The sequence below is a fragment of the Phycodurus eques genome, chromosome 9 (genome assembly GCF_024500275.1).
Source record: "Phycodurus eques isolate BA_2022a chromosome 9, UOR_Pequ_1.1, whole genome shotgun sequence".
NCBI classification, from domain to species: domain Eukaryota; kingdom Metazoa; phylum Chordata; class Actinopteri; order Syngnathiformes; family Syngnathidae; genus Phycodurus; species Phycodurus eques.
Window position 1 is genome coordinate 29,306,309 of NC_084533.1, and position 27,230 is coordinate 29,333,538.

The following is a 27,230-nucleotide window of genomic DNA, read 5'->3' on the forward strand; positions in this document are numbered from 1 at the left end:
CGGGGGCCACGTTCAGCCCGCCGCATCGTTTGACGTGGCCCGCGACAGCAGATCACGTGCGTCAAAAGGGCTCGCCCATGTGACCGCGGACCAACGCGGCGCCTGAGCTCCCCGCGGGATGTTACCGACGTCGCCGGCAAACGACGACGCGTCTCGTGGCTCCGATTTGCGTGGGCCTCGTCAGACAGAAGCGATCGAGCGCGCGGGCCGTCCGATCTCTCGGAGCCCCGACGACGGGAACGGCTGCATGTGGGGGCGGGGTGCAACGTGGCGTTTTCCGTCCTGCTTGGGAGCTTCCAGAAAGGCTGAGAAGGGGGAAGGGGGGGGGGGGGGGGGAGACAGGAAGGGAGGGGCTCACTCTCCTCTTCTTTTCTGCCAGACTGTCTCCCTCCTTTATTTACCTCCTCACCCCCTCCTCCCTTCTTCTCCTTCTTCTTCCCGCCTGGCGCGCGGACGTGGCATCCGCGCGGGTTGCCGCGTGACCGGGCAGCCAGAAGTCACGTGTCGTCGGGAAGCACGACAAGGCAAAAGGTGACGAGAAGAGAAGCTGGGATTGGATTTCATACGCGATAGCTGAAAATCCACGATATATCTTCAAAGGAAACAAAGTTTTGAAATACTTTGACTCCTCCCACACGTTAAACCCGTTTCAACGTATTAAAAGCCCACAAAACTTATTGTCTGTTCTCACTCTCTTGCTGCTGTCAACAAACGTGAGATTTGCGTATGACGTCACGTGACATTTGACATCGACTGCGAAACTGACACCCCAACAATGAAACATGACCTATTTGCACACCAAAACCATATACAGCGATTACGAAAGTCTGCTGGCTTCAAGCTGGCCGATAATGCAAAATCTATCAGATCATTTTACTCCTGAAACGATGTGAGTCCCAGGATACATATGTCTAGAAACAACGAGTTCCAGGCCGGGATCAATGAGTCTCCGCAACTTATCATGACGCGGCACAGATACCGTCGTTGCTTGTTGCTTGTTGCTTCGTGCTCCTGCTAGAGTGCTTTTTTTTTTTTTTTCATTCTCCATTGCTCTCTCTCTCTCTCAAAATATGAGGTTGAGTTTTTTCATTTTCCTTTTTTAGGACGATATATTTTCCCCCAAACTATCACGGCAAACGAGAGGATCGCAGATGTTTTTTATGCTACTGATATACAGTAGTGATATTAGTAATAACAATAAGGCAAGGACATCCTTTTTAAGAACAATTGACTTTGAAATACTTTGAAACGTCCGAAGTGCCCCGCCCGCCCGCCGCTGTGTTGCAGTCATTCTAACCATCCCAACAACCGCTACTTTAACACAAACGGAGCCTGCGACAATACTCGCAGGTAGGATTTATGTTCAACAAATCTATTTTTGAGATTTAAGTTGTAATTTTACAAGACAAATAGTGGCACTTTATTTTTACAAGGGGAAGTGAAGGAATGATTTCAAAGGAGAACTTTGTTTATTAATTTGTTGCATGATTCCTTATTTACTGTATTGTCCAATCTTCTTCTTAATTTACAACTGTCATGTAGTTTGGTACTTAGTTCGTGAGTTGTTTCCTTTTAACACATTCACTGCCATTGACGGCTTTAGAAGTCAAATATCCGTGTTAACTGGGAAGGCTGGCAGTGAATGAGTTAATGTAGGTGTGACTTAAATCAATGGTTTGTACTATTGGTTGCGACAGTCCACTGGCATTGGGGCCAAGTGGGGCAGTGACCCACCAGATCCACTAGATGGAGCTGTAGTGGAAAAAAAGCATGTTGTGCGTATGTAAAGTGTTGCATCGCTTTCTTCAGGTTGAACGTGGCGAATAAGGTCGTACAGGGAACGCAACAACAACAAAGTGAATGTCTTGGTTTCAAAAGATTTTTACAGTGTGGTCAAATGTTTTGCATGGTTTATGAACACGTTGGAACGTGTTGCAACAAGCTGACAAGATCAGAAAATGTTGGGAGATGCAGATGAGATCTTCCAGACACCACCGCCATATTGAGATCAGATTAGCAGCGTTGGTAGACGAAACCACGTCAGCAGGTCTCAACCTAATGAGTGCTACCGCGACGACGGCCGCCTCCGACGGAAAGACATGCTCTCACTCGTCTGTACACGCACACGATCTTCATCAAGGAGACAAACAAACTGATGATCATCTGAGGGAACTCTGAAGTTCCAAAGTTTTGTTTCTTCGGTGACGTTGACGTCTGCTGTGATCGCTGACCTGCCTTCTTCAACTCCAGCCAAGCGCTCTGCCGCCCCCTGCTGTCTGTTCTCGTCATGCTCAGGGAGGAGTCGCAGCGCCAATAGCTTTACGCCAATCTTCTCAGGATGATTTCCTGATCATTTCTTGATGATGTCCTGTTAAATTTCTGAGATGACCTCTTGATGACCTCGTGAGATTTGCTTTGTAGTGGACACTAGTAGCAGTGACTAGTGGACATTTTCTAGTGCTCCATGTGAGCGTGACAAATGTCAGAGGAAAGACGAAAGGTTCTTGTTAGCTTGTGGTGATCTCCTCCCTACAGTGAACTTCTTGCTCTTCACCAGAGAGGGACAAATGTCAGAAGGAACAGACAAAGTTCTCGGTAGAAATTTGGACCTTCGGAAGTTCTTTTGTTCTCCAGGAGAGCGAAACACGTCAGAAGGAACAGCAAAAGGTTCTTAGTAGCTTCTGAGGATACCTGTCGGCGAATCGATCGGATGCCGACAAATCAATGAGGACCACGAAGGGTGGAAATGAAGGGTGGGGGCGGTTGACCGAGAAGTTAGTTCGTTAGCTTTACCGCCATCAATAAACATTTGGAATCAACTGAGAGCATGCTGCAAGGAAACAAAATCGGATCAAGAGGCAGCTTAGGAGTACAACGCAGTATCGGCGTACACACAGTACGATCCTTGGAGTTACATCACAGATGTTGTTTCCATACCAAAGAAAGAAAGGCGGTCCTAAAACTGAACCCTGCGTAAGCCCCTTTTCTAAAGTGATTCGGTCAGAGACAATGATGCTTTGCTGATCTTCTGCAATGAGCTCCTTTGTGGACACCCGTGGCTAGTGGACAGGCCCTCCACGAGGGGCCACATTTTGCGTGAGGGGACAAATAAAAGGTAAGTCTGACCCGGGATGCAGGTTCGATAATTTGCTGTACCTGAGGACCCAGTGTGGAGTTCCGCTCCCACTAAGTTGGACGTACACAAGTCAGAACCTGTTCAATCACAAACCTTCACTAACACAAAAGTAAAGTCATAATTACACAGTATTTGTAAAAAAAAAAAAACATTACAAAAGGAATATAAAACAATGAAATTAAAAACATGAAGTTGTATATAGGATCCCCGGTAATGTTTTACTACCTGTCTGCGACCCACCTATAATAAATCTCTGACCCGCATTTGGGTCCCGACCCACCAGTTGAGAATCCCTGGAGTAGTGTAATAGTAGCAGTTGTCATTTTTATTAGATTTAAATTCCTTTACATGAAATATTTCTATCTAAATATACTATTTATATTTATATTCTATTATTTATATATTCATCTCAATGTAATCATTTGCATTTTAATCTTGATTACATGAATAAACATAGATGATGGATGGATTACTTTTCTGGATCGCATACATGAATAAGCGGGTCAATGCTGAAATTTGTCACCGAGCGAGACTCGGAGGCGGGATCGGCGGAGTCGATAGTACGAGAACGAGGGTCGGCCATCGACGATCGAGAACCGATTGGAACCGGGACGAACGTTCAAATTGAAACGTTTCACTTCCCAGTTTCGATGCCTCGTCCTCCGGCCCCGAATAAGAAGCGGCGAAAACCAACGAAGAAGAAGAACGCGCACGAACAAAAGTGTGTCCTAACTTTGTTCAAATGAACGAGCGGCCGCCTCAGCGCAGCGCTCGGAATACGATTATCTTGCGCAAAGGAGGCTTTCCCGATGCGTAGCGTCCGCCGCGCGGAGCGAAGTCAAGTCAACCCTCAGTCAACTGGGTGAGTGAAACAATTCATTACGTCCATGCCCACATCGAGACAGCCAACAAGGTCAACGGTTGCTTGCACTTTTGCACTGATGGTTTTTAGTGTTTATTTTAGTCTTCGAACCAACGTAAGCGCCGATGACAGAAATTAAAAAAAAAAAAAAAAAAAAAAAGCTTAACATTTCGCTAAAACTTCACCGTCGCAACTTTACATCACAATGAATCGGGACAAAATTCACATAAACGTCGTCTCACGGTATCACAAACGCTAACATTGCGCCTCATCGGTGGGTAGGGGAAGGAATCAGGAAAACAAATAAACAATAATAATAATCACCGATGCCGTGCGAAGTTGCTTTTCGTGCCAAAATCCTGCGTTCCGGTGCATAGCCTTCAAAATAAAAGGCTACAATTATTAAATTATTAAAAGGCTACATTAATGAATGAATATTAAGTCAATTGGGTTCGTTGCCTTTGATTTCATAGGTTCGACAGCGATACTGGTTATAAAGAACCCCGAGTCACATGTTCAATTTAGTCTATGCTGCGGGCTGCTAAGAAAATGGATGTTCAGAATTTGGGCACCCTTTAAATCAGGAAGACTTTGTTGATCCAGCCCCCTAAAAGAATCGGAATCAGAATCAGAATCAGAATCGAGAATCATTTGGAACTGGAATCGAAATAAGCAACCGGAACCGTTCAAATTCAAATGACGCCAAACGAATTATAACCTTACCTTTTCCTCGCCCCTTGTCTCGCTTTCATTAGTAATATAGCAAAAGTGTTGTGGAATAATCATATCCACTACAACAATATATTTTTAAGGTGGCAATAACAAACAGAAGCAAGACAAAAAAGGTTGTTGGTAAGGACTACTGATTAATTTATTGACATGATGTTCGGAGCTTTATTGGCTCTTTTTGTATAAAAGTAGAAATGTGAAGACATGTAACACAAGTAGCAAAATTGTACGTACAATTCAAGTTTGTATTAAACGTAAAGTCTTTGACGTGACGCTCGGCGCTCGTCAGTACGCTTTGGACCTGCAGGAAGAAAACACGAAGGAACATGTTAGCACCTGCACCTTTATGGTGGGGGGGGCGTTCCGGATAAAGGGGCGTGTTCAGCTCACCTGGCGAAGGCCGACAGGGCCAGCACGCTGAGCAGGAACTGGAGGCCGTAGAAGCAGAGCAGAACCAAGCCCAGCAGGAACTCCAGACGCAGCACGAAACTTTGCAGCAGCAGGAAGTAGGCGCACAGCGTGATGCACGGCAGGAGCAGGAACAGAGACACCGCCGTGGTCACCGCGTGCTCGCACAGGTTGCCCTTCCAACCTGAAGCGCACACACGCGTGCGCGGTCATCACCTGCTCGATCAACTCCATCGAGAGCAAGAAGTTTGTCTTTGAAGGACACCCGGGAATGGCCGCCTCAAACCAAAACGGCACACTTCCGCTGTATTTTGAGACTTTTTGGGGGGTCTCGTCATGATAGGTAGGTCTACCAAATTTCATGTTGCTAAGTCAAACTGGCCTCAGGGGCTGAACTTTCAAAAGAAATTTCAGGGGCAAAGATGCCTGGAAATGACCCCTAGAATGGTCGCTTCCAACCAAAATGGCACACTGCCGCTCTATTTTCAGGCATGACTTCTTGTGACGTTTTTGCGGGTCTACTCGTGATCGACGTGTCTACCACGACAAGTTTCATGGTGCCAAGTCAAACTGGCATCAGGGGCTGATTTTATTTCTTTATTTTTAAATCCCAGTTGGTGCTAATGTGTGCCAACTTGCTCAGGGCCAAATGAAAAAATCCCAAGTGCAGCGTCAGCGCCCACCGTAGAAGATCCGGAGAATCTCCAGACCGAGGAAGAGAACCAACAACGCCACGTCCAGAATCAGATTGCTAGACGGGTAGGGCAGCAAAAGGCCTGCAGAGAACAGAACCTTGTTGACGCCGACGGTGGTCGCAATGAACGTTTGCGGGCGGACGACCTTTATAGATGAACATGAGGACGCTTGCCAGGAAGAAGGCGGCAAAGTACCAGCAGTTGAGGTACAGGATCACCTGCAGGGGAGTCGACGACAGCTGAGGGTGCGTGTCAAGGTCTCACACACACACACACACACACACAAGGTCAAGCACACAGACGCAAGGTCAAGGACACGCACAAGTGAAATTACATGACGCGAAGGATACGATTGGCTGGCTGCCTGGAGAGAAATGATGACGTCACAGTTAATACGACAGCATGAATAGCATATGAATGCTAACTGGTGTTACAGGAATACGCAATGGCGCTCGTGCTATTGATGGTTTTCTTATTTTTAAAGCCAACAAAGTAACCTTGTCTTTATTGCGGTAGTGGGAAGTAACAAGAGTGCAAATATATTTTCCAGGTTTCTGTACTTGAGCAGGCTCATTTGCATTTGAACTTTCTGATCCTTCCTTTGTCAATATAGGCTCGTGACTTTTTTCAACCTATCCCGATTACGAAATGAGGTATAAAAAAAAGACAAGAACTAGATTGAGATTGAGATTCGGGTGTCTTGTAAGGACACGGAGGAACAGAAACGGGGAGCGTTAATTCTTTGGACAAGCGAGATCCTCTCCATTCATGACCATATTTGAGATTTACTGTCAGCTCCAAGTTGATTCATTGACGGCAGCCTCCAATCATCCGTTTCTGGGATTCATAAATTCAGCTTCCAATCTCACGGTCACAGTGTATACTTTCAATTGATCTGATTATATATGTGTATAGATTTTTGGGGGGAATAATTATTAGCTGGTTCACAACATCAGCACAGCTGTGGCAACACATTTGGTTAGCATCAAAGTGTGTTCATTGTTTATATAATTTTAGGTTGGTTTTTTTCCCCCATTATGCCAACTCTTAAAAATGGGTATTGTACATGATTGACGGTAAAAAAAAAATCCTTTTTACTTCTGTACTTTTTTACATTTGCTTAAGTAAAGGGGTTGTATCAGAACTTCTACTCGTATCAGTCTTCTTCTACTTATTGAGTGCCGAGTGTGAGCCCTTTTGCCACCTTTGTTCACTGTGGTTTATCGAGCCCATTCATCAATTACCTGCACAGAAACGGACGTCAAAAGAACCGAAGTTTTAACATTTGGTACTAATTGGTGCTTTGTAAAGTTTACGATGGATTAATCCAAATATTCTACAGTTTAAAGTAGTCTTACGTGTTCTTTAAATGAAAACGTGTTCAAGCACATCGCGTGACAAACAGTAGCACTTCGCATTACAAATATGAGGACGTTCATGACACGAAAGCCTAAAGAAAAAATAGAATTGCCGACTTTCATGATGATGATTGCGGGCGGCATATTAACGTGATCGCTTCAGAGACCGAGCTACTTACCAGGCGCCATTTCTAGTTACCATGGGAACAGCGTGGCGGAAGTGACACGTCTTCGCTTGTCGACTAAACCGCCGGTGTTTTTTTCTGCTGCCCTCGACTGGATGAAAGGCGAATGACTGGGCGCTTTTAAATTACAAATATTTTACCATCATGATTTTGTATTTTTTTTAACCTGAGCGTTCCTCTCGTTCATTATAACAACAACAAAAAAAAGATAATTATCTAGGGCGCTGATTGGCTGGTTGATGTCTTTGGTTGACGTGGCATTGGCGCTTGTGCGCATGCGTAGTAGCGCCCTCTCCCGTCAGGAAGATGGCGGCCGTCGGGATGTGCTGGGCTCTGTTGACGTTTTTGCTTCTCAACGTTTTTTACGGCGTCGTGTCCGCCTTGTACTTCCACATCGGAGAGACGGAGAAGAAGTGTTTCATCGAAGAAATCCCGGATGAGACGATGATCATCGGTGAGCGCCTCGGCGGCAGGCCTCGCTAATGCTAGTGCTAGTGCTAATGCTAAGTGCTAGCTCACCAACTTCAATCATTGAAATAAATTGGCGTTTTCGCAGAAGTTGCTGCCTGACATTTCACAGAGGTGGACTAAAAAGTGGACATTTTCGTCCAACTCTGTAATTTTACATAATACTTGAGCTGTAAGATCATTTGAATATGCAAATTATTTTTGTCATGTTTACTTTGACAATTATTTGCTGTCGATAGTTCTTTACAAAGTACAAATTACATTTTACAAATTTGCAAAGTACAAATTAAGAAAGATGGTAATTGCGTGATGGCACTTTATTTCAGGTTTTATGTTTGAATGGGGAAGTCATTTTAGTAGAGATGAAACATTAATCGACTAATTGGCAACAACTCGTTTATCAAATTAATTGTCCACTATTTTGTTTCGATTGTTGATAGAGACCTTGTTTAACTTAAAAAAAATAATAAAAACACTTTTTAAACCGATTCATTGATTCATCAAAAATAAGTAATTGACAGAGGAATGGGTTTTTATTGGCAATCAATTCACCTTGTTTGTTTGCAGGCAACTATCGGACTCAACTGTACGACAAACACAAAGAAGAATACCTCCCGGCCACTCAGGGGCTGGGCATGTTTGTGGAGGTCAAAGACCCCGATGAGAAGGTTGCTTATTCTGCTTGAAATAGGAATCTTGTAGTTGCGTTTTTATCCGCTGCAGACTTCTCACATCCGGACTTGTTTTGTTTGTTTGGTTTTGTTTTGCAGGTGATCCTGTCTCGACAGTACGGCTCGGAGGGGAGGTTCACGTTCACGTCTCACACGCCCGGAGAACATCAGATCTGCCTGCATTCCAACTCGTCCAAGTTCTCCCTGTTTGCCGGAGGCATGCTGGTGAGGACGCGCCGCCGCGCGACGCGAGCAGACGTCTGCCGCCATTTGCTTTGACCGCCCTTTGCCGCTTGCCCGCAGAGGGTCCACCTGGACATCCAGGTGGGCGAGCACGCCAACAACTACGCCGAGATCGCCGCTAAAGACAAACTGTCGGAGCTGCAGCTGCGAGTCAGGCAGCTGGTGGAGCAGGTGGACCAAATCCAGAAGGAGCAGAACTACCAGAGGGTCAGTGGACAGACAAATCAGGTTTAGGCACGCGGAGAATAAGGCACAGTTTCCAGAGGCGTGTGTTTTACGTTATCAAAATCTCACGGCACAAAATTCATTCTCAACAAGGCAGCTAGTGAACAATTCATCAAAAAAGAGGCTTCAAGCTGTTTAATGGCACTCCCAGCCGAAGTTTTCTCTAAATTGCTGTCAATATTATGTGCAATTCAAGCCTCTGGCATTTGTTTACACTGCATCCAAATCTTTGCTGCATTTGCACCTTTACAAACATTCACAACTGCAAATAAGTATCTTTTCTATCTTGTTATTGTATCTTATTTCTTCTTCTGTTTAGCTTTCATAAATCTTGTGAGTTATTGGGTTAATCAGGGACCTCGGCTATCAAATGTAATGCCATATTATGCTTAAATGTGTCAACGTTGGTATGACAGTTAAACTCCTTGAATCCTTGAAAAATATGCAGCAAACAGAATACTACACTTTATGAATATAAAACAAACTATGTTGCTTTAAGAATGGCCCGCTAGCTTAATGATTATTTTAGACACGCACGATGATGGGGGGGGGGGGGTCAAATGTAACAAAAATTGTAGTCATGGAAATTTCCAAATGCAACTGTAATTTACGTAGACATTTTCTCCCAGTAACGTAATGGATTGCAATTCCATAAATTTCGTCGTGAAATGACGTCATCTGGTCGGTAAGACTGATGGCAGTCGTCTTGACGTGCGCCCCCTGCTGTCCGCATGTCTTCCTGCAGTACCGGGAGGAGCGCTTCCGCCAGACCAGCGAGAGCACCAACCAGCGCGTCCTGTGGTGGTCCATCGTGCAGACGCTGATCCTGGTGGCCATCGGCATCTGGCAGATGAGACATCTCAAGAGCTTCTTCGAGGCCAAGAAGCTCGTCTAAATGCGCGTCTGCGCCGCCGAGTCTCCGACCAGATGCGATGCAGAGCTGAGATGCGGCGCACGCGAGATACTCGAGACCTTGGCCAATATTCGGATTTCTATTTGGACTGAAAGCTTTGGCCGACCCCGTGAAGTGCGAAGCGGGCCGACGGCGTGGCGTGTTGGTGGATTTTTGTATTTTCGAGCCAGCGGCCGCTCGCCGACTTGAATGTGTGCGACGCCGTCACGCGTGATCGCTACACGCGCGTGGGAACTCGTGTCAAGCAGTTTCATTTTATCGGTTGGAATCCTCCCCAAAATCTAAGAGTTTGTAAAGTTTTAGCAGCTGAAGAGTGAAAAGAAGGAGTTACTGCGTCCAGTGTGAATGTTGATTTGTTTTGCCTGTTTTGACATGTTCTACGTTTCATCGATGCCGGAAGGAGGAGGTCAAAGTTGAATTCATCAGTAGTGTGACACTGGCAATTTTCTTTCAGGATGTTTGTGTCAATATTTGATTTTAGAAAATACTGAAAAGGGCTTTGTTTTTGTTTGAAGGTTTGCTAATATTTTTTCAATACAACGCTCACATTTAAGGTTTCGCCAACTTTGCTCAATTTGACCGTGTTCTTTATACTTCCATCTAAGAGAAAACATGTTAACACTTTTGTTTTCACTGACATGCGATTGGATTTGTCAAGGTAAAGATTGAAATGATGTTGAAATAAAAGTTGCAATAATTTGACCTGATTCTGTCCGTTTTGTCGGTCTTCACGCTGCAAGAATGCCAACGTTACCCAACGGATTTATCTTATTTCTAGTGAAAAGGTCTTCCTGTACTTATTTTAAAATGTTTGACTTTTCTAAAATTTCAGCAAGACAGACAAGATAAAAGAGTTACTTTTAAGAAGTCAATTTATACAAGTTGCATTGGCAGAGTTTTCACTTAAAACAAGACGTTTTGTCTCTAGAATAAATGAAAGAAATCTGCCAATGGAACGAGTATGAACCTTATCGTTGATAAGATTCTTAAAATAAGATCTTGTATCATTACAGTCCCGTGGGCACCAGGTTGATCCCAGTTGATCCCAAGGACCACAAGTAGCCTCAACTGCGGTGGCACGTTGTGATTTCCTAGGAATGTTCAAGATGTGATCATTTGAAAATGTATACGTTTGCAGGCGGACATAGAAATCAGATCAATATCGATGCAAAACCTATCCTTATGAAGTCATTGTTGATCACCATTAACCTTGGGTGGTCGGAAAGTCGTCAAATGTTTGGAAAGCGCTGAAATGTTCGTGATATGAAATAAATCCTTTTGGTTGTGTCCGTGCTTTGTTTCCGCTCGAGCGTCAAGTCAAGTTCAACGCGATCACGTTCATCTCTTGTTCGGTTTGTTTCCTTCTTGCGTAGAAAAAAGGAAGAGGAACACGTTGACGATTTGTGTGTGTGTGTGTGATTGCGCGAATATCTATTGTAACCACTAAATGTTACAATAGAAACGAAATCAATCCCTTTCGTTGTTTGGAACCTCTATCACTTGTGTGCTCTGTTTCCGCTTGAGCGTCAAGGTGAACCCAATCACGTCCTTCAGATGTCTTTTTCTTCTGACGTGACGTTAAAAATGACGGTTTATTAGTGCGCGCGCAAATATTGTTCGTGATACGAAGTAAATCCGTCTACTTGTGTGTTTTGAAAATGGGTCGCTGGTGGAACCTTTTCACTTGTGCGCTTTGTTTCCGCTCGAGTGTCAAGTCAAGTTGAACACAATCATGTTCGGCTCAGGTTTTTTTTTTTCCTCCTCGCGTGAAAATAAAATGAAGAAAATTGTACTTGTCCTTATTTAGGCTGGCGTTCTGTCCGCTTTAAGGGCGCTCGTCGCCGTCACGGAGGCTAACGTTAGCTTGTTAGCATAGCTCGGCGCAGGTATGCTAATGATAATGCTACATGCTACGTGCTACGTGTCCAGCCGTCGAGGAGAAAACGAGGACGCCGCGGCCGACGCGAGCGAGGCTTGCCCGGGAAGGAAGAAAAGTTGGAACGAAGTCCGATTAAGTGTGACACGTCGTCAGCATGCCGGACACTGCGGGCGTTAGCGCTGTTCTTTCGAAAAACTTGTCAACTTTTTAAGAAGCATGATGATGTTTTCATCGAGGAGGAAACCTGTGCTGTACTTTAAGGAGGAGAGAAGGTACTTGCACTCTGTCAAACCTCTTCATTTCGACCAACGCATGTATTGTACCGCGACTCTTCGAAATTCATGCAATGGAGGAGTGTGATTCTCTCAGTTTATCATTTCAATTGCCATCTAACATGCGTTCAAATGCGTTTTTCTTTCTCTCAAAAAAAGCACCTGAGGTGCGCGCGCATTGACTCCACTAAAGTGGCTTCCTGTTGCCCGAAAGTGCCAACACGACAAATACGATTTGACAGAGGAGCTTTGTTCCGAGACTTGCTGGAATGTTGAAATGGAGGCTCATTGGACACGTCATTAGGCACACCTTGAGGTGATGGACGGACGGACGGATGGATGTGAACTTGACTGAGTGCACGTTGTGACTTGTAGACACGTTGTCAGCTAGCAGTAACGTCTCACTTTTCTTTGGAGTGACTTTTAGTGCGCTTCACTTCACTTTACAATCATTTGGGCTTCATGCTGGCAATTTCTGTCCGACTTTTTTATTTTTTTTTTTTATTTTTTTTTACAATTTCAGCTATGTTGCAATACAATGACATTTCCCACAGGTTTGGCCGCGAGCTTTGACAGCAGTTTAAACGCTACATGCGTGCTCGGAGGCTCCGTTCAAACAGTTGGTGTTTTTGTTTGTTCCTTCTTCTTTTACAGAGTTGTGATCTGCTCAGAGTTTGGATAAAGATGTTCTACTTGGTGTAGCGTACTTGAGTTTGGAGAGCGTTGGAGATAGTTTGGACAGTAGAGAAAGCGAGCGGGCGTCAAGGTCACCTCTCGGATGTCCTACTTTTTTTATTACCGTTTGTTTCTTGCCTACTTTCCTACTCTCACCGTCGTCTGCCCGCTGAGACCCGTGCCGTTTTCCCAAACACAATACAACTTCCATATCATGTGATGCTACCAGTGTGGCAACATTTCATGTGCACCGAATACGTTCCAGAGTCATTTATTATACACTTTATGTTGAGAAATGATTTGTTTTGTAATACAAAGTCATTGACAAGAGCCAAAACAGATGCCAAAATGTAACCCATCACACATGATATGCTGTGATTATACACTTGGCCAGCAGGTGGTTTGGTGTGCCCGCCAAGCGTCCAGGAATGAAGCGTTCAGGCCTCTTTAAGGCCTCTTTATACTCCCGCCTCGCACGCCCGACAACGCCCGCATTGCGTCACGTGACCGACGCATTGGCCCGCGCGTCGCTGGAGGCGCACACGGCACAAATTGTTGCTGCGCGTAGAATGGCGCGGAGATCATCTCTCGCGATTGGTCCGTTTTAGTCACATGCCGCGATGACGTAACCGGCGTGTCCCTCGGTTCGACATACCGTCTACGCCGCCGCCTTCTCGATCGATTTTGCGGCATCATCCGGGGCCTCGTGTACGAAGATTCCCTACTACAACACGGCGTACGCTCCAATCCAGAAAACGTCGTACGCACAAAAATATCCAGATGTCTGAAACTCTGCGTACTCATGAATCCAAGCACGTTTCCTTCGTACATTCCAATCAATGTTCTATGTGCGGTATTTGTAATCAATCTTTGGAATTCAAATAGACGCACATCAGCATATCACAAACTTTGACTACTTTTTGATGACTCCATTTATTATTTGAATACACAGGAGAGGACACGCGTTTGGTAAATTATGTCAATTTCAACACATTTTAATCGTGTGCAACCGATGTACGTGTTCAAATGAAGTCAATTCAAAGGAGTTTTTTTTCAGTGCATGTGCTGGAAGTCACGAAGCGATCGTGAGGGCAAAAGGCGGCATCAATGATCGCCTCGATCAATTCGTAGCTGTCCTCACAAATAGCAGTGGTTCATTAAATACGCTGGTTGAATTCTCAGTCCTGGCCTCAATTGCATTGTTGAAATCAAATGTTGCCGGGCATGAACTGTTCATCGGTGCTAATTATTCATGTGTCTCTGGTGTGCAGATTTCTGAGAACAGTTTCCCAGCATCCCCTGTAAGTGTCGCCAAAGCGCCAAAAGCTGCGGAAACGTGCGTACGCCAGCCACGCGGTTGGCGTGAGGCACCGCACATTTCCACGCTCATGTCACTCTCGATGCATCGGAACTTTGCCGTGGAAAAAAAGCGGACGCCACGTTTTTGTGTGTACGCAGCTTTTGTACATGAGGCCCCCGGTCATCTCGGTCCGTTTGTTCGAGCGGACGCTGCTCCACGGTCGCCGTTGTTGTTGCTTTGTTCCTTGTTACTGAAAGGAAAGTAGAAATGGCCCAAAAAATGTCAATCGGACGATTAATCTGTTATCGGGATTTTATTCTGCCCAATATCGGCATCGGCCTCAAAAAAGAGACAAAAGGCACATTGTAATAATCTAATAATAATATCAAATGTTTTGGAAATACATTTGCATGAATGCTGAGGACACCACGAGCAGTAACAATGCAGCGTTGGCGTTTTGTGGCTCCAGGTCCGCGTGGGGCCGCTGTTCCGTGTACAAGCTGTTCGGGCTCTGCGTGCTGCTGCTGACGTCGTCGCTGCTGTGGCTGCAGCTCGGCTGTTCGTCCGACACGCGGCGCCGCGGCGCCGGCCTCCCCCGGCGGCCGGACCCCCCGCCCCCGCCCCCGCCGTGCCGCCCCGAGAGCCGCCCGCCGGACGAGGCGTCGTGGGGTCCCCACAAGCTGGCGCTGGTGGTGCCCTTCCGGGAGCGCTTCGACGAGCTGCTGGTCTTCGTGCCCTTCATGCACGACTTCCTCAACAAGAAGAAGATCGAGCACCAGATCCTCGTCGTCAACCAGGTGGACCACTTCAGGTGAGACGCGCCCCGGGGCGTTCGAAAAGTTTCAGTCGGCCAGACGATTCATCCGTCGGGCCCGAGAACAAATCCCGTTAATTCCACGGGCTCAAGTTGGCTAGCTTAGTGCTAACATACAATGCGGAAAGCCATAGATGGGCTAACGGATGTTAGCGTAGATGCAAAAACCTTCGAACAACTGCACAGAGCAGCAACCCATACAAACGGAGCTTAGAAAACTACTCGGGAGGCGTTGATCGTCGTGACGATAACCGCAGCTTCTCTGCGCCTTCTTCTTGCTCTTAAGAGGAAGTAGAGCTCAGTGCTGCCTGGCATGTTGCGGCACAAGGTGGTACTAAACTGACGACGCGCCCGTCCGTCCGTCACAATCAGGTCGTGCCTGTATGCTGTTGAAAAAAACAAAACACCTCATCGTTTGAAAACGGGCGCTATTGCGGCGGCGCCGACGCTGACCTTAGCGTTTGCGTGGCTCGCGCCAGGTTCAACCGAGCGTCCCTGATCAACGTGGGCTACCTGGAGAGCGCCAACGACACGGACTACCTGGCCATGCACGACGTGGACCTGCTGCCCCTCAACGAGGCGCTGGACTACGGCTTCCCGGCCGACGGACCCTTCCACGTGGCCTCCCCGGACCTGCACCCCCTTTACCACTACAAGACCTACGTGGGCGGGATCCTGCTGCTCACCAAGAAACACTACCGCATGGTAACAACAACAACACGAGGGGCGCCTAAAAGACACGCAAGGTGTATGGCACGTGCGACACTTGTAGTGCATGTGTAATAAAGCACGTCACACATGAAAGGCGTTCTGCATGTCGCGCACCTTTCATGAGTGCAGTGTGTCGTGCGTGTGCGGTACACGTGTAGCTCGTGGAAGGCACCTGCTCAGTGCGTGCGTCCTAAACATGTAATGCATGTTGTGCAGTGCGGCGTATGTAATAGGGCCTGCCCGATGAATCGGCCAATATTAGTCCTTTTTGTTTTTTTGACGTGACAAAGATAATGACCTTCAATCAAACATTTTCAAACATCAGCAACAATCGGCACAAGATCAGCCATTTTTTTATTTGATTTAATTACAAGAAGCCAATGACTCCAAAACAAAAAAATTGGCAAAAGACACAAACACGTTACAACGTAAGACAATGATGATTATGACATTCAAACAAAGTTTTCGGTAAGTGTCAGCGTGTATATAGAGATATATATATATATATGTTTTAAAATTATTATTATTAATTGGGCCGCAACGCTAGTGAGGATAAGCAGTAGAGAAAATGGACGGATGGCCGAATAATCGCTTATTGGAATTGTATTGTGCCAAATATCGGAATCTGCCTCAAAGGCTCGGTCTCGGTCGAACTTGTTTCGCCTCCGACGAGTGCGGCAAGTACTTGTGACGTTGTTTTTGCGCAGTGTAACGGGATGTCCAATCGTTTCTGGGGCTGGGGCCGCGAGGACGACGAGTTTTACCGCCGTCTGAGGAAGGCCGACTTACAGGTGAGCGCGCGTCTCTTCGCGATAAAAGGCGGACTCGGCTTTTGGAAGTAAAAGCGGCGCCGCTGATTCGCAGCTGTTCCGGCCCAGCGGGATCGGCACGGGATACGGGACGTTCCGGCACGTGCACGACCCCGCCTGGCGCAAGCGCGACCAGAAGCGCGTGGCGGCCCAGAAGCAGGTTGGCCTCTCACCTTCGCTTTTGACAAGGTCAAAAGGTCCTAAGCGGGACTTTTGCTTGATGTTTTTTTAAAAAAACATTTTTTAACTCACATTCTGTTGTTAAACTATTTTTAAAAACTTTTTAGCTCTTTATTCCTAAATTTGGTTCATTCAAAGTCTTTATTCCATTTGAATATGTTTATTCATCTCATTCAATAATTGATCAATTGATATATTGTAAATAATAAATGAGGAAAATAATATAACGACTCTAAAAACATTTAATGTTTGGTAAATTCATTCCACTGAAATTTTTTATAAATTACACAAAAAATGAGCTCTAATTATGTTATGATTAATAACATTTTCTTTGTGTTGTGGTCATTTTATTCTTTATTGGTTAATTAAAATGTAATAATTCCATTAGGGTTTTTCTTCTTCATTTATCTAACTAGATATTTGGTTCATTTAATTATTGTAAATAATAAAATGAAATGGTAAAATGTCACCAAATTTTTCAAATTGGATTAAATATTGGTAGATTTATTGTAATTCAATGAAATATAAATAAGAAATTGTAATTGAGCTCTCTGACAAAAATGAGCTTGAATTATTTTTTAATATTCATTGTTGTGTTAATAGTCACTTTTTCTTTATTTTTTAATTTAATGGTATTTTTTTCCATTCATTTTTTAATTCATTTATCGACTTAAATATTTGTTTAATTGATTTATTGTCAATAATGAAATAAAATGGTAGAATAAAGACTGAACATTTTTTAAATTTGATTAACTAATTGGTCAAATCATTGTCATTCAATGAAATAAATATACTGTATATCCATAAGTATTTTATTATTAAATTGATACCATTTTATTTGTTGCATAATATATACTCAGTTTCCTTAATATTGCTTAATTAACATGTATTTAGTCCATTGGTTTTATTTTTGTATTCATTAATCCCGTTAAATGGTTGTTTTATGCGTTGTAATAATGAAATGAAAAATCTTGAAATAATGTTACAGAATTGTGTTAATGTTCTTAAATAATGGGTTAAGTCATTGTAATTAAGGAGCAGTTCAAAGTGGATCCTGAAGGGGGCCTCAGCAACCTGCGCTACCATGTGGAGTCCCGCCAGGAGCTGACTGTAGGGGGCGCTCCGTGCGTCGTCATCAACACCAGGCTGGAGTGCGACGCGGACAAGACGCCCTGGTGCCTCCTGGCGTAGGACGCGCCCGCCGCGCCCTTTCTTGGGGAAAGCCGACGCGGGCACACTTTGCCTGTGTTGGGCCTCACTCCGTGCCCGCTTTTTTGAGGCGCGGGGGTTTTCAGCTCCAATTTAGGAAAAGGTCCAGATGGAGAACATTTTGGGGAAGCAAAAGAGCCGGAAGATCATCAAATGTCCATTTATATTTAAGTAGCCTAGTCGTCGTCTCGACACGTGCTCAAATGTATTTAATACGATTCCAAAACATTTTGACGTTTGCTTTTGTCAAGTACCACAAAACTCAACAAATATGTCTGACTGCTGAGCTCGACAGTTGCGCTCATAAGTTTACAAACCCCCGGCAGAAGTTGTTTTTTTTAATATGACTGAACAAGGATTATTTTGTCGACTATGGTTTTGACTTTCTGAAAAGCCTTAGTTTATTTGAACCACATTTAAAAAAAAAATAAAATAAAATACAAATCAATGTTTTACCTGATAATTCAGGTTTTCTTTAAGTCAATAAAAAGCCAGAAGAAGAAGAAGACGTCCCTGTGCGCTGAGCAAAGACTATTTGATTCATCGGTTCGACGACGGATTCGCGAATCATTCGTTCGGCTTCCCGACTCCCGAATCCCTCCGAAGGGATTTTGAGTCAACTTTCGAGCAACGATCAAGGTCCGCCCTAAATCAACGCGTACGCTCAAATCGACTGTATAGCGATGACCGATTCCCACCGACACGGGCCCGAATTGAGTGTGAGAGCGGCAGGTGGCGCTGTTGCATCCGCTGCCCCAGAACGTGCGCGGGCGGGCGGGCGGGGAAGCAGCGCCCCCAGCTGGCAGACATTCTCGCCTTCGCGCTGCTACCAATTCTCAACGTGGAAACCGACGGGCCGAGGGAGGCCCGGGAGCCACGTTTTTACTTTGAGTTTCTTCGTCTTTGTCACCAGAAATGCTTTTCAAAATTGATTTATTGTAAATAGAAAATGAACAATTTAAGTGCAGAGCAGATAGTTAACATGTTTGAAATGAATTGTAATGAAAAATCAGATTTTTAAAACGATTTCTTTTTTGCATGAAGGTTGTATTTTTTCCCCTGCAAAATCGGTGCATCGAAATGTGTTCATTTTGTATTCATTTATCTCATTGATTTATTGTAAATCATGAAATTAGAAATGGTAACAGCGGCAAATTTACATTTTGGATTTTTGGGTGAAATGTAATCAAATCCATTTTAAATCGTAAAATAAAACAGCAAGAATTTATTGATTGCATTAATTTTGTTTTCCTAAAATTGGTTAATCCAAATGCTTTTATTCATTTTGGTATTCATTTGATCTCACGAACTATTCATTTGTGTTGAGTGATTCAATTTAAAAAGTGACCGTTTAAAGAAATATTCATGAAATATAATTCAATGAAGGAAAAAGTACACCATTTATTCCAAAATTCGCGTGAATTCTTTTATTGAAACAAACGATTGTATGTTTTGCATTTAGTTTATTTTCCACCTAACATTTATTTTATTTAGTTTCATTGAGAATTGGCGTCACGGTGGAAGACCGGTTAGCACATCTGCCTCCCACTTCTAAGGTTGCGGGTTCCAATCCGGCCCGGCGTGTGTGGCGCTCGCGTGTCCTCGGGGTACTGCGCGTTCCTCCCACGTGGTTGTTTGTTTGGATGTGCCCTGCGATTGGCTGGCGACCGGTTGAGGGTGTGGCCGCAGATAGCTGGGATGGGCCCGCGTGAGGAGAAGTGCGACAGAAATTGAAAATTACTTTTATAGATTGATTTATCTCATTATGAAATTGGATGATTGATGTATAGGAAATAATGACACATGTAAATAAAGTAAAGAATTGTGCATAATCATGTCTTTGTTAAGTTATTAAAAGGACAAGCCGAAAGGAAAAGAAGATGTATTTATTACATTGGTTAGTTCATTAGAATTGATGATACTTGTGCCTATTCATTTTTATGTTGTTATTAAAATGGACTATTTGAACAATAGCTGATGTAGGAATGAGCTGTCCTATTTAAAAAGTCAAACGGGGCCCCTTAGCACAAAAGTCTGCACACCCCTCGCCTGCGCTAACGCGTAGCCTGGCTAGCGAGCAGCCAGCAGTCTTTTTTTCTCGTGACTCAGTCTTGACAGAAAGTTGTGTCGAGTGGACAAAAGGCAGCACAATTATTCAAATGTTTCATTTGGGTTATTTTGGTTGCCCTCGACTCCTTCCCTATTCCTGAACCAGTTCGGGGGAAAAAAAAGATTGACAAAATCCAGGATACCCAAACCCCAAAAATCTTTGTCACCTTTGTAAAATCCCCCCAATTGCGCCATTTTCATGCAAAACAACGTCATTCAGCAACTATGCTACCGGTCGGTCTTCCTCTTCCCCAAAATGGCCAAACGGAAGATGGAAAACGGTTCGCCTCCAAGGCAGGTGGGAGGCACGTCGTCCGCGTTCGTCGTGGCCGGAACAAAGCATAGAACATCACCCGATGCAGGTTTTTGTTCGTGCTCTTTATCCACTCCTGGGCACGGACGGTTAATAGTTTGAGGTTGGGATTTGTATTCTTTCTTATTGATTGTTGTTGGCCTTTGAAAAAAGATTTACATCGAAAAGAAAGGCAGTTGGAGAGACAGAAGAATTCCCGTCATCTATTTCAATACAAAACGACAAACAAATACCGCTGATGTCTTTCACCGCAAATTTGATGTTTTGTGTTTAGAATATGAACGTTTTTTGTCACGTGATAAACTTTAACGCTACTTTTCTGCAGAGTTTCAAAACAGAGAATAGTCATTTATTGAATATGTATTGAAATCAAAAGCTATTTCAATCCAAAAATAGACATTTTTAAAAGAATTGAAAAAAAAAAGGGGCAAAAAACACATACAGGCGCAACACGAAAAAGGACACCCAAGCCAAATATATTGTTTTTTTCCCCCTCTTTGTTGTAAAGTTAAATACAGGACAAAGATTTGTAAAAGAGTCCACATGTTCTGCCTGTCATTCGGATCACTGTTGTTGTAAGTGTTCCAAAAAGATTTGATTCATTACATCATTCAAATGAATCGGTCGATTCATCAGTTATCGGAATAACATTTTATTCTGCCAAATATCGGAATCAGCCTCAAACAAATCTATATCGGTCGGGAACCCGTTCTCCATAGGGTTGAGGTCAGGGAGCTTGGGGGCCACATGGCAGTCTCGGGTTAAAAACCTTTTTCAAAAACTACAAAATCAGTTGTGCGACGCCTCGCCGTCAAAATCGGCGATATCCTGTGTGCAACTTGACAGAAAGGAAACAATTCTTCAGATCAAAGGCAAAACGTGCAGATGTCGATTTGTCACTACCAGTGGGAGCGGAGGCTAAAACAACAAAGGCCCGCTAGCTTGTGCGAAACGCCACCGACGGGCCAATAAAAAGTAGCGTAGCTCAAGTTCAAATCGGAAGGACGCGATCATTCGGTACATTTGAAGCGTTGTCCTTTTTCCCCTACAAAACACTGTGACGATTGGGAGGTTTGCTGGGAAACATTCAAACGTTGCTCTTCGCGGTCGACGACTTGAAAATGACGGCGACTGTCATTTGCGTGGACTAATTAGGAGAACGAGAGAGAAAAATCATTTGCATAATTATTTGGAACGCCACGCAGCGGCTGTCGCCGCACTTGGCGGCGTCTCCCGGCAAGCGCGTGACCAAATCGCCGGACTTCGCCTAGCGACTCCGCATCTTCGTATCCGTACGACGCTTACTTATCTCTATCTACATATACTGTATATCTCTGTCCGTTGCATTTATGGACACCGCTCTAGTTCGACCGTATAGCCACCTATCAGTGCCGTCGTCGTTCTATTTTGCATCACACTACACACTCGATACTTCATCTATGTATACTAGTTGTGTCTAGATTACATCAACAGTATCTACAAAAACAAAAAAACAACCTGTACATCTAGCTATACCACATCTATGCGTAGTATTCCTATACTACATGCAACTGCGTTACACATCTACAGTATCGAGTCTGTCGAGTTACTGTTACCTATCTACATTGCACACGTCTATACTGTTCTACTATCGAGCTGCACTACTCCCGCAGTACAATAGATAACGTCTTCATGAACGCACTCTATTGAGTACATCTGTGTACACGACACAGCTCTATACCGCATGCATCTTGAGTCCATTTATATATATATATATATATATATATATTACATCTAGAGTACCGTATACAGTACAAAAACCAGCCTCCACAACATGTATGTGCAGTGCATCTACAGTGTTTATATGACAAGATCGACTAGACATCTTTATTTCATCTATCTTCATTACAGCTCCAGGATCTATGCTTGTGATCTATGCTGCGCTAAACTTATCCAGAGAGCGTTTATCGACACGACACGTTTCGATACTTCCGGATTGCGCTCATCTAAACGATATAGCTCGACATTGCCAATATCTTATGTATGCTACAGTACCTCCACCACATCTGTGTAGACTAGATCTACGTCTTGTAGATTTTGTAGGGGCGTGAGTAAGACGGCCGCGGGGCTCCTCAAAGTCCAAGCGCGTAATTGTGTCGAATTCCCGTAAAAAGCAAAAACCTTTGAGCCCCGAGGCCCGAAGTGTCAATCGACGCGCAACTTCCACGAAGCGCAACCGCAAATTACCAAACGGCGAGGGGGGACAAATTGATAGCTATTAGCGAAAGACACGCAGGCGCACGCAAGTTACCACCTGCACTACAACTATGACAAGAATGTCACGAGCTCAAAACTCACACCAGACATGACCAGTCGACTCGGGAGAACACGGGGCCGCTGTCAGACATGACGAGTCGACTCGGACGAGCATTCCTTTTCTTAACCCGAGACTGCCACGTGGCCCCCAAGCTCCCTGACCTCAACCCTGTCGAGAACGAGTTCCCGACCGGTATAGATTTTTCGAGGCTGATTCCGATATTTGGCAGAATCAAATTCCGATAACTGATGAATCGACCAATTCATTCGAATGGTGTAATGAATCAAATCTATTTGGAACACTTACAACAACAGTGATATGAACGACAGGCAGAACATTTTGACACTTTTACAAAACTTTGTCCTTTATTTAACTTTACAACAACGAGAACAAAAAAATATTTGGGCTTAGTGTCCTTTTTCGTGGTGTGTGCGTGTGTGTTTGCTGTTATGGTGTTTTGGATTGAAATAGCTTTTGATTTCAATAAAGACAACCTCCTAACGCTGCAAATTCAAGAAATGACTATTCTCTGTTTTCGTAACCTACGAAACGATTTGAAAATCTCGTCTGTAATCATTTGGAAAAGTACATTGAAAAAAAAAAATACTTTGATCATCGGGAAGTTTGTTCAAAAGCATTTGAATTATAACTAATGACTTGAAAATGATGCAGACTGTCATTTGCATTGACTGTTTAGAATATCTGAGGAAAATAGCATTTACGTATTCATTTGGAAAGCGATGTATTTGTCACTCCCACTTGAAATTCACTTTCAAACCGACACGCAAAACAAAAGAGCGTTAAACTTGATTTCAACACCAAAATGTTCAAGCACAGCATAAAATAGCCAGTCTAAATGCTAACATAAAATGTGAAACGCCATAGACAGGCAAACGGAAATGAGCATAGCGTTACAGTCAAACAACTGCTACATGAACTCACATTGAGCAGCAAGTCATAGAAACGGAGCGTACGACGATCGTCACAGGCATACGTTCTCTGCGGTCGATTTGGGAAACTTTAGAATTATAATCTTTACGACTGAGGACTTGAAAATGACCCGGATCGTCATTTGCATCGGCTGTTCAGAAAAATCGGAGACAAATATCACTTGCTCATCATTTCATCATTTGGAACGCAGTGTAGAACATTTGAGGTGCTTTGCGATTGGCTCTCTGGAGCTTTTGGGGCGTGTCCGAGGGGGGGGTCCTTCAGGCACCGCACCGCACCGCCCCCCGACAACCCTCAACCCCGCGGCGGAATGCTTTGCGTCCGTCCATCTGTCTGTCGTCACTTTGGCGAGCCGTGAAGTTCATCGTCAGCTGGCAGCGAGTTTGTTCTCAAAGGTAACACGAGAAGAAAAATCAGCCGCCAGACGAGTGTCGCTTGAAAAACAACACGCGCGCACAAAAACACCATACGCAATTTCTGTATCGTATTTTGCTTCTATAGAAGCGTCGTCTGTCCCCCAGATTCCGCCTCCGTCTGCTCCATACATTTCCTTTCTTTTTTCATTTCTTCCTTCCTTTCCAAATGTTGTCTGACATCAACAACGCTTATGTAACTTAATGACAACATTTCCACTCATTTACTGTAGGAGGCGCTGCGTGGATCATTTGCTATCTCAAATGATCCACGCAGATAGTAGACAAACACACTCAGAAATTTCATACAGCAGGTTCGTCACACGGGCGAGCACGTCTGCCTCGCGTTTCTCAGGTTGCGAGTTCAAATCCCGGCCCCGCCTCCGGCGTGGTTAGGGTTAAGAGAAGACTCTAAATTGCTCGTAGGTGTGAATGTGAGCGAGAATGGCTGTTTGATGATGAATGAATGAATGAATGAAAGTTAGTCACACTAATAAAAGTTGCTCATAATGTTACTCATGCAATCGGCATGCTAATTACGAGAATGCTAGGACGAGCCCTTTTCGGTCGCGCTAATAAACATGCTACTGACGACAATGTGGCACGGAGCACTACAACTAACGATTATTTTTGGAAAATATTTTTTACCCTCATCCCTTCATTCAAAAGCAAGCCATTGTGTCAAATTAACAGTGGCGAAAATGCACAATCATAAATTGATTAGAACTCAGTTACTGGTTTGCTCCCTTAACTTTTGTCCGGAAATCGGCAAAAATGTTCATCATTGTTTTCCGAAGTAAAAGCGGATGTTTGCAAATGTCTTATTTGGAAGGAGCAGACAGATCATCCATCTGCTTTCACAGAAACCGGAGAAGATTTCATGTTGAAAGCGTAAAATTCCAAAGATTCGGGCAATTCAACAAGGTCTCGAAAAGATCGTTGCCGATCATTTTGGTAACCGATTAGTTGTCGATGAATTCTTGCACCTCTAGTAGCGTGCTAGTAATGCTCGTCAACGATAAACATATAAACATTATCCGTCCGTCCATTTGGTGAGCCGCGTCTCCGCACACGGGCCGCGGGCGTGCCGGAGTCCGTCCCAGCTATCGCCGGGCGGGAGGCGGGGTACGCCCTGAAGCGGTCGCCGGCCCATCGCAGGGCACGTACAAACAAACAAACAACCATTCGCACTCACATTCACACCTACGGGCAATTTAGAGTTGTCGATGAATGCATGTTTTTGGGATGCGGGAGGAAACCGGAGCGCCCGGAGAAAAGCCACGCAGGCGCGGGGAGAACACGCACACTCCACACAGGCGGGGCCGGGGATTTGAACCCCGGTCCTCAGAACTGCGAGGCAGATGCGCCGGTTTCAAACATTCTAAACATGTTCATTGTTAGGAGGGCCCGATCAATTTCTTGAGGCCGATTCCGATATTTGAAATGCAGGTGACCGATTAATCGGCTGATTAATAAAAAAAAAAAAAAAAATGAATAAATCGCTTATTTTTCGGTCCTGTGTGCTTACAATAATAAAGATAGGAATTATAAGCAGGTTTTAAATACTTTGTCCTTCAGTATTTGTTAAACTTCACATCGGAGATGTTTTTTGCCTCTTTTTTTCTGTCAAGTAAAAAAAGGGCCAAAAATCAGCTGATTCTTACCTATTTGAAAAGGGTTTCTATTGGCCAATTCATCGATTGGGCCCTATTAATGATCATAATACATAACGCTAGACGTGCTTATCATGATATTCCATTGTTCAATCTGCTAACTAAGAGCCGAATCAACAAATAGTGTTTGTGACGCTGATAAACATCCATCGTGTTAGGCTCGCTGGTAAACATGCTCCTAAACATCGCACATCATTTAAGATGCGTTCATCAATATGCTCCTAACCGCAATCTGTCACGTTAGCCACAAATCATAATGCTAGGAAGCATTATCCAAATAAGAAAATTACAAACATTCAAATGAGAAAAATGAGGAAAGAAATGGTGTGCTCATAGTTTGACTTTGAGTTTGTATTTGGAAGTTGTTCAAGTTTGCGGAAGAAGAAAATCTTGTTGGTGTTTTGTCATGATGGCAAAGTTGACACCTTGGCCTTGGGGAGATCGGCTCGCTTCTTCTTCTTCTTCTTCTTCTTCTTCTTCTTCTTCTTTTTTGCGCGCCGACCCGATGATGTTCATGATGATGTCGGCGTGTCGTGTCCTGCCGCTAAAACGCAATTTGCGCCATTTCCATCTTCTTCCATCTGCTCCCGTGTTTCCATGATTCGGTACATTTGCAGCTTCTCGGACAAGTCTGAACACAACAACAACAACAACAACAACAACAACAAGGTCGTCATCTTTTGAGAGCACAGTGAAGATGAAGTTCATTTGGTACAACCTCGAGACGCAAATCCAAAATAAACCATTGTTTACATCGGCGGACGCTCCTGAAGGCGACGCGGCGCGGCACCTGAAGGCAGCACGGCACTAGTATGGCTCCCGGAAGCAACACGACACCAATGTAACAACACCCGAAGGCGACGCAATGCCAACGTGACAACACGGCACAGCCGCGGTGCCCGAAAGCAACGTGACCCAACAAGTCACCTGAAGGAAACACAACGCTGACACGAATCCGGAAGGCAACACTGCGCCAAGCGAGTGTCCGGTCAACCGAATCGACTTGGAACGTGAAGGCGACACGTCAAAAACATGGTACCTGAAAGCAACGCAATCTGCCACCTGAAGGGCAACTCTAACTCGGCCCCTGCAAGCAACACTGCAAAAACATTGCAACCAAAAGCAACACGACTGAAACCTTGCACCCGAAGGCAACACGGCGCCAAGCCGGCGGCGGGCGAGGAAAGGAACGTGAGGGACGGGGGGCGTTTAGGCTCTAATCGTCCCGACTGGGGAACAGCGGAGGACCCTCCCGCGCCTCCCGGGGGCCGCAAAAGGGGAGGGGGCTACAGGAAGGGCCTGGGGGGGGGGGGGGGGGGGACACACCAACAGGGGCTGTCGCTCACTCACGCACACACCTCTCCATCTGTGAGAACATCAAAGCGTTTGGATCGGCGGTGTGCCGAGTGACGGACCACGCCCCCTCCTGCGATGACATCGCCGCGCACACCTGCTCAGGTACATTTTTGGGGGGTCACGTTCTCTTTCGGGGTGGAGGGTGGGCTGCGACTTCCTGTTGCTGCTTCTTGCTCCTGATTGGTTGCCGCGTTAAAGGGGGCCGCATCAGATAAGAACGCACACACCATTACGTGCGCGTGCGCGTGTCCATTCAGCGTGTTGTTGAACGTTTTGAATTCTAGTACAAAGAGATCTGGAATAGATGGCTCTCGAAATCAAATGTATTTTGTTCCTATACATTCGAGCTAGTATAGCTAGATTACGCTAGTGTACGT

At 44.8% G+C, this 27,230-nt stretch overlaps 3 protein-coding genes across 6 annotated transcripts; 2 read left to right on the top strand and 1 right to left on the bottom strand.

Annotated features, from left to right (window-relative positions):
- Nucleotides 1-4,822: 4,822 nt before the first annotated feature.
- tmem216 (transmembrane protein 216) lies at nt 4,823-7,396 on the bottom strand. Of its 3 annotated transcripts, none has more exons than XM_061685565.1 (5): nt 7,368-7,396; nt 5,976-6,048; nt 5,819-5,911; nt 5,118-5,319; nt 4,823-5,028 (listed from the first exon to the last, which is right to left on the bottom strand). In XM_061685565.1, the coding sequence occupies exons 2-5, from the start codon at nt 5,989-5,991 to the stop codon at nt 5,013-5,015; spliced, it is 327 nt and encodes a 108-aa protein (XP_061541549.1). In that variant the 5' UTR covers nt 5,992-6,048; nt 7,368-7,396; the 3' UTR covers nt 4,823-5,012. The 3 variants fall into 3 exon arrangements, with proteins under 3 accessions (XP_061541549.1, XP_061541548.1, XP_061541547.1); XM_061685564.1 differs by having other exon boundaries at nt 5,976-6,069; nt 6,181-7,391; XM_061685563.1 differs by having other exon boundaries at nt 5,976-6,194; nt 7,368-7,388.
- A 241-nt stretch (nt 7,397-7,637) lies between these two features.
- On the top strand, nt 7,638-10,595 carry tmed9 (transmembrane p24 trafficking protein 9). Its single transcript, XM_061685562.1, has 5 exons — nt 7,638-7,827; nt 8,409-8,509; nt 8,612-8,737; nt 8,816-8,962; nt 9,726-10,595. Exons 1-5 carry the CDS (start codon nt 7,680-7,682, stop codon nt 9,873-9,875), a joined length of 672 nt encoding a protein of 223 aa, XP_061541546.1. The 5' UTR covers nt 7,638-7,679; the 3' UTR covers nt 9,876-10,595.
- Nucleotides 10,596-11,623: 1,028 nt separating this feature from the next.
- b4galt7 (xylosylprotein beta 1,4-galactosyltransferase, polypeptide 7 (galactosyltransferase I)) lies at nt 11,624-19,619 on the top strand. Of its 2 annotated transcripts, none has more exons than XM_061686457.1 (6): nt 11,624-12,044; nt 14,489-14,830; nt 15,313-15,538; nt 16,252-16,335; nt 16,409-16,513; nt 17,569-19,619. In XM_061686457.1, exons 1-6 carry the CDS (start codon nt 11,989-11,991, stop codon nt 17,722-17,724), a joined length of 969 nt encoding a protein of 322 aa, XP_061542441.1. In that variant the 5' UTR covers nt 11,624-11,988; the 3' UTR covers nt 17,725-19,619. The 2 variants fall into 2 exon arrangements, with proteins under 2 accessions (XP_061542441.1, XP_061542442.1); XM_061686458.1 differs by lacking the exon at nt 11,624-12,044 and adding an exon at nt 12,066-12,360.
- Nucleotides 19,620-27,230: the final 7,611 nt, after the last annotated feature.

What these genes read in the sequence shown, in the direction of transcription:
- tmem216 (XM_061685565.1), bottom strand. An exon ending in GATTCTCCGGATCTTCTACG is followed by an intron (nt 5,320 to 5,818) that starts GTGGGCGCTGAC and finishes TGTGCGCTTCAG; the next exon opens with GTTGGAAGGGCAACCTGTGC.
- b4galt7 (XM_061686457.1), top strand. Translation starts at nt 11,989, where the DNA reads ATGATGATGTTTTCATCGAGGAGGAAACCTGTGCTGTACTTTAAGGAG. An exon ending in TACTTTAAGGAGGAGAGAAG is followed by an intron (nt 12,045 to 14,488) that starts GTACTTGCACTC and finishes TTGTGGCTCCAG; the next exon opens with GTCCGCGTGGGGCCGCTGTT. An exon ending in TGAGGAAGGCCGACTTACAG is followed by an intron (nt 16,336 to 16,408) that starts GTGAGCGCGCGT and finishes GCTGATTCGCAG; the next exon opens with CTGTTCCGGCCCAGCGGGAT.
- tmed9 (XM_061685562.1), top strand. Translation starts at nt 7,680, where the DNA reads ATGGCGGCCGTCGGGATGTGCTGGGCTCTGTTGACGTTTTTGCTTCTC. An exon ending in TGTTTGCCGGAGGCATGCTG is followed by an intron (nt 8,738 to 8,815) that starts GTGAGGACGCGC and finishes GCTTGCCCGCAG; the next exon opens with AGGGTCCACCTGGACATCCA. An exon ending in AGGAGCAGAACTACCAGAGG is followed by an intron (nt 8,963 to 9,725) that starts GTCAGTGGACAG and finishes GTCTTCCTGCAG; the next exon opens with TACCGGGAGGAGCGCTTCCG.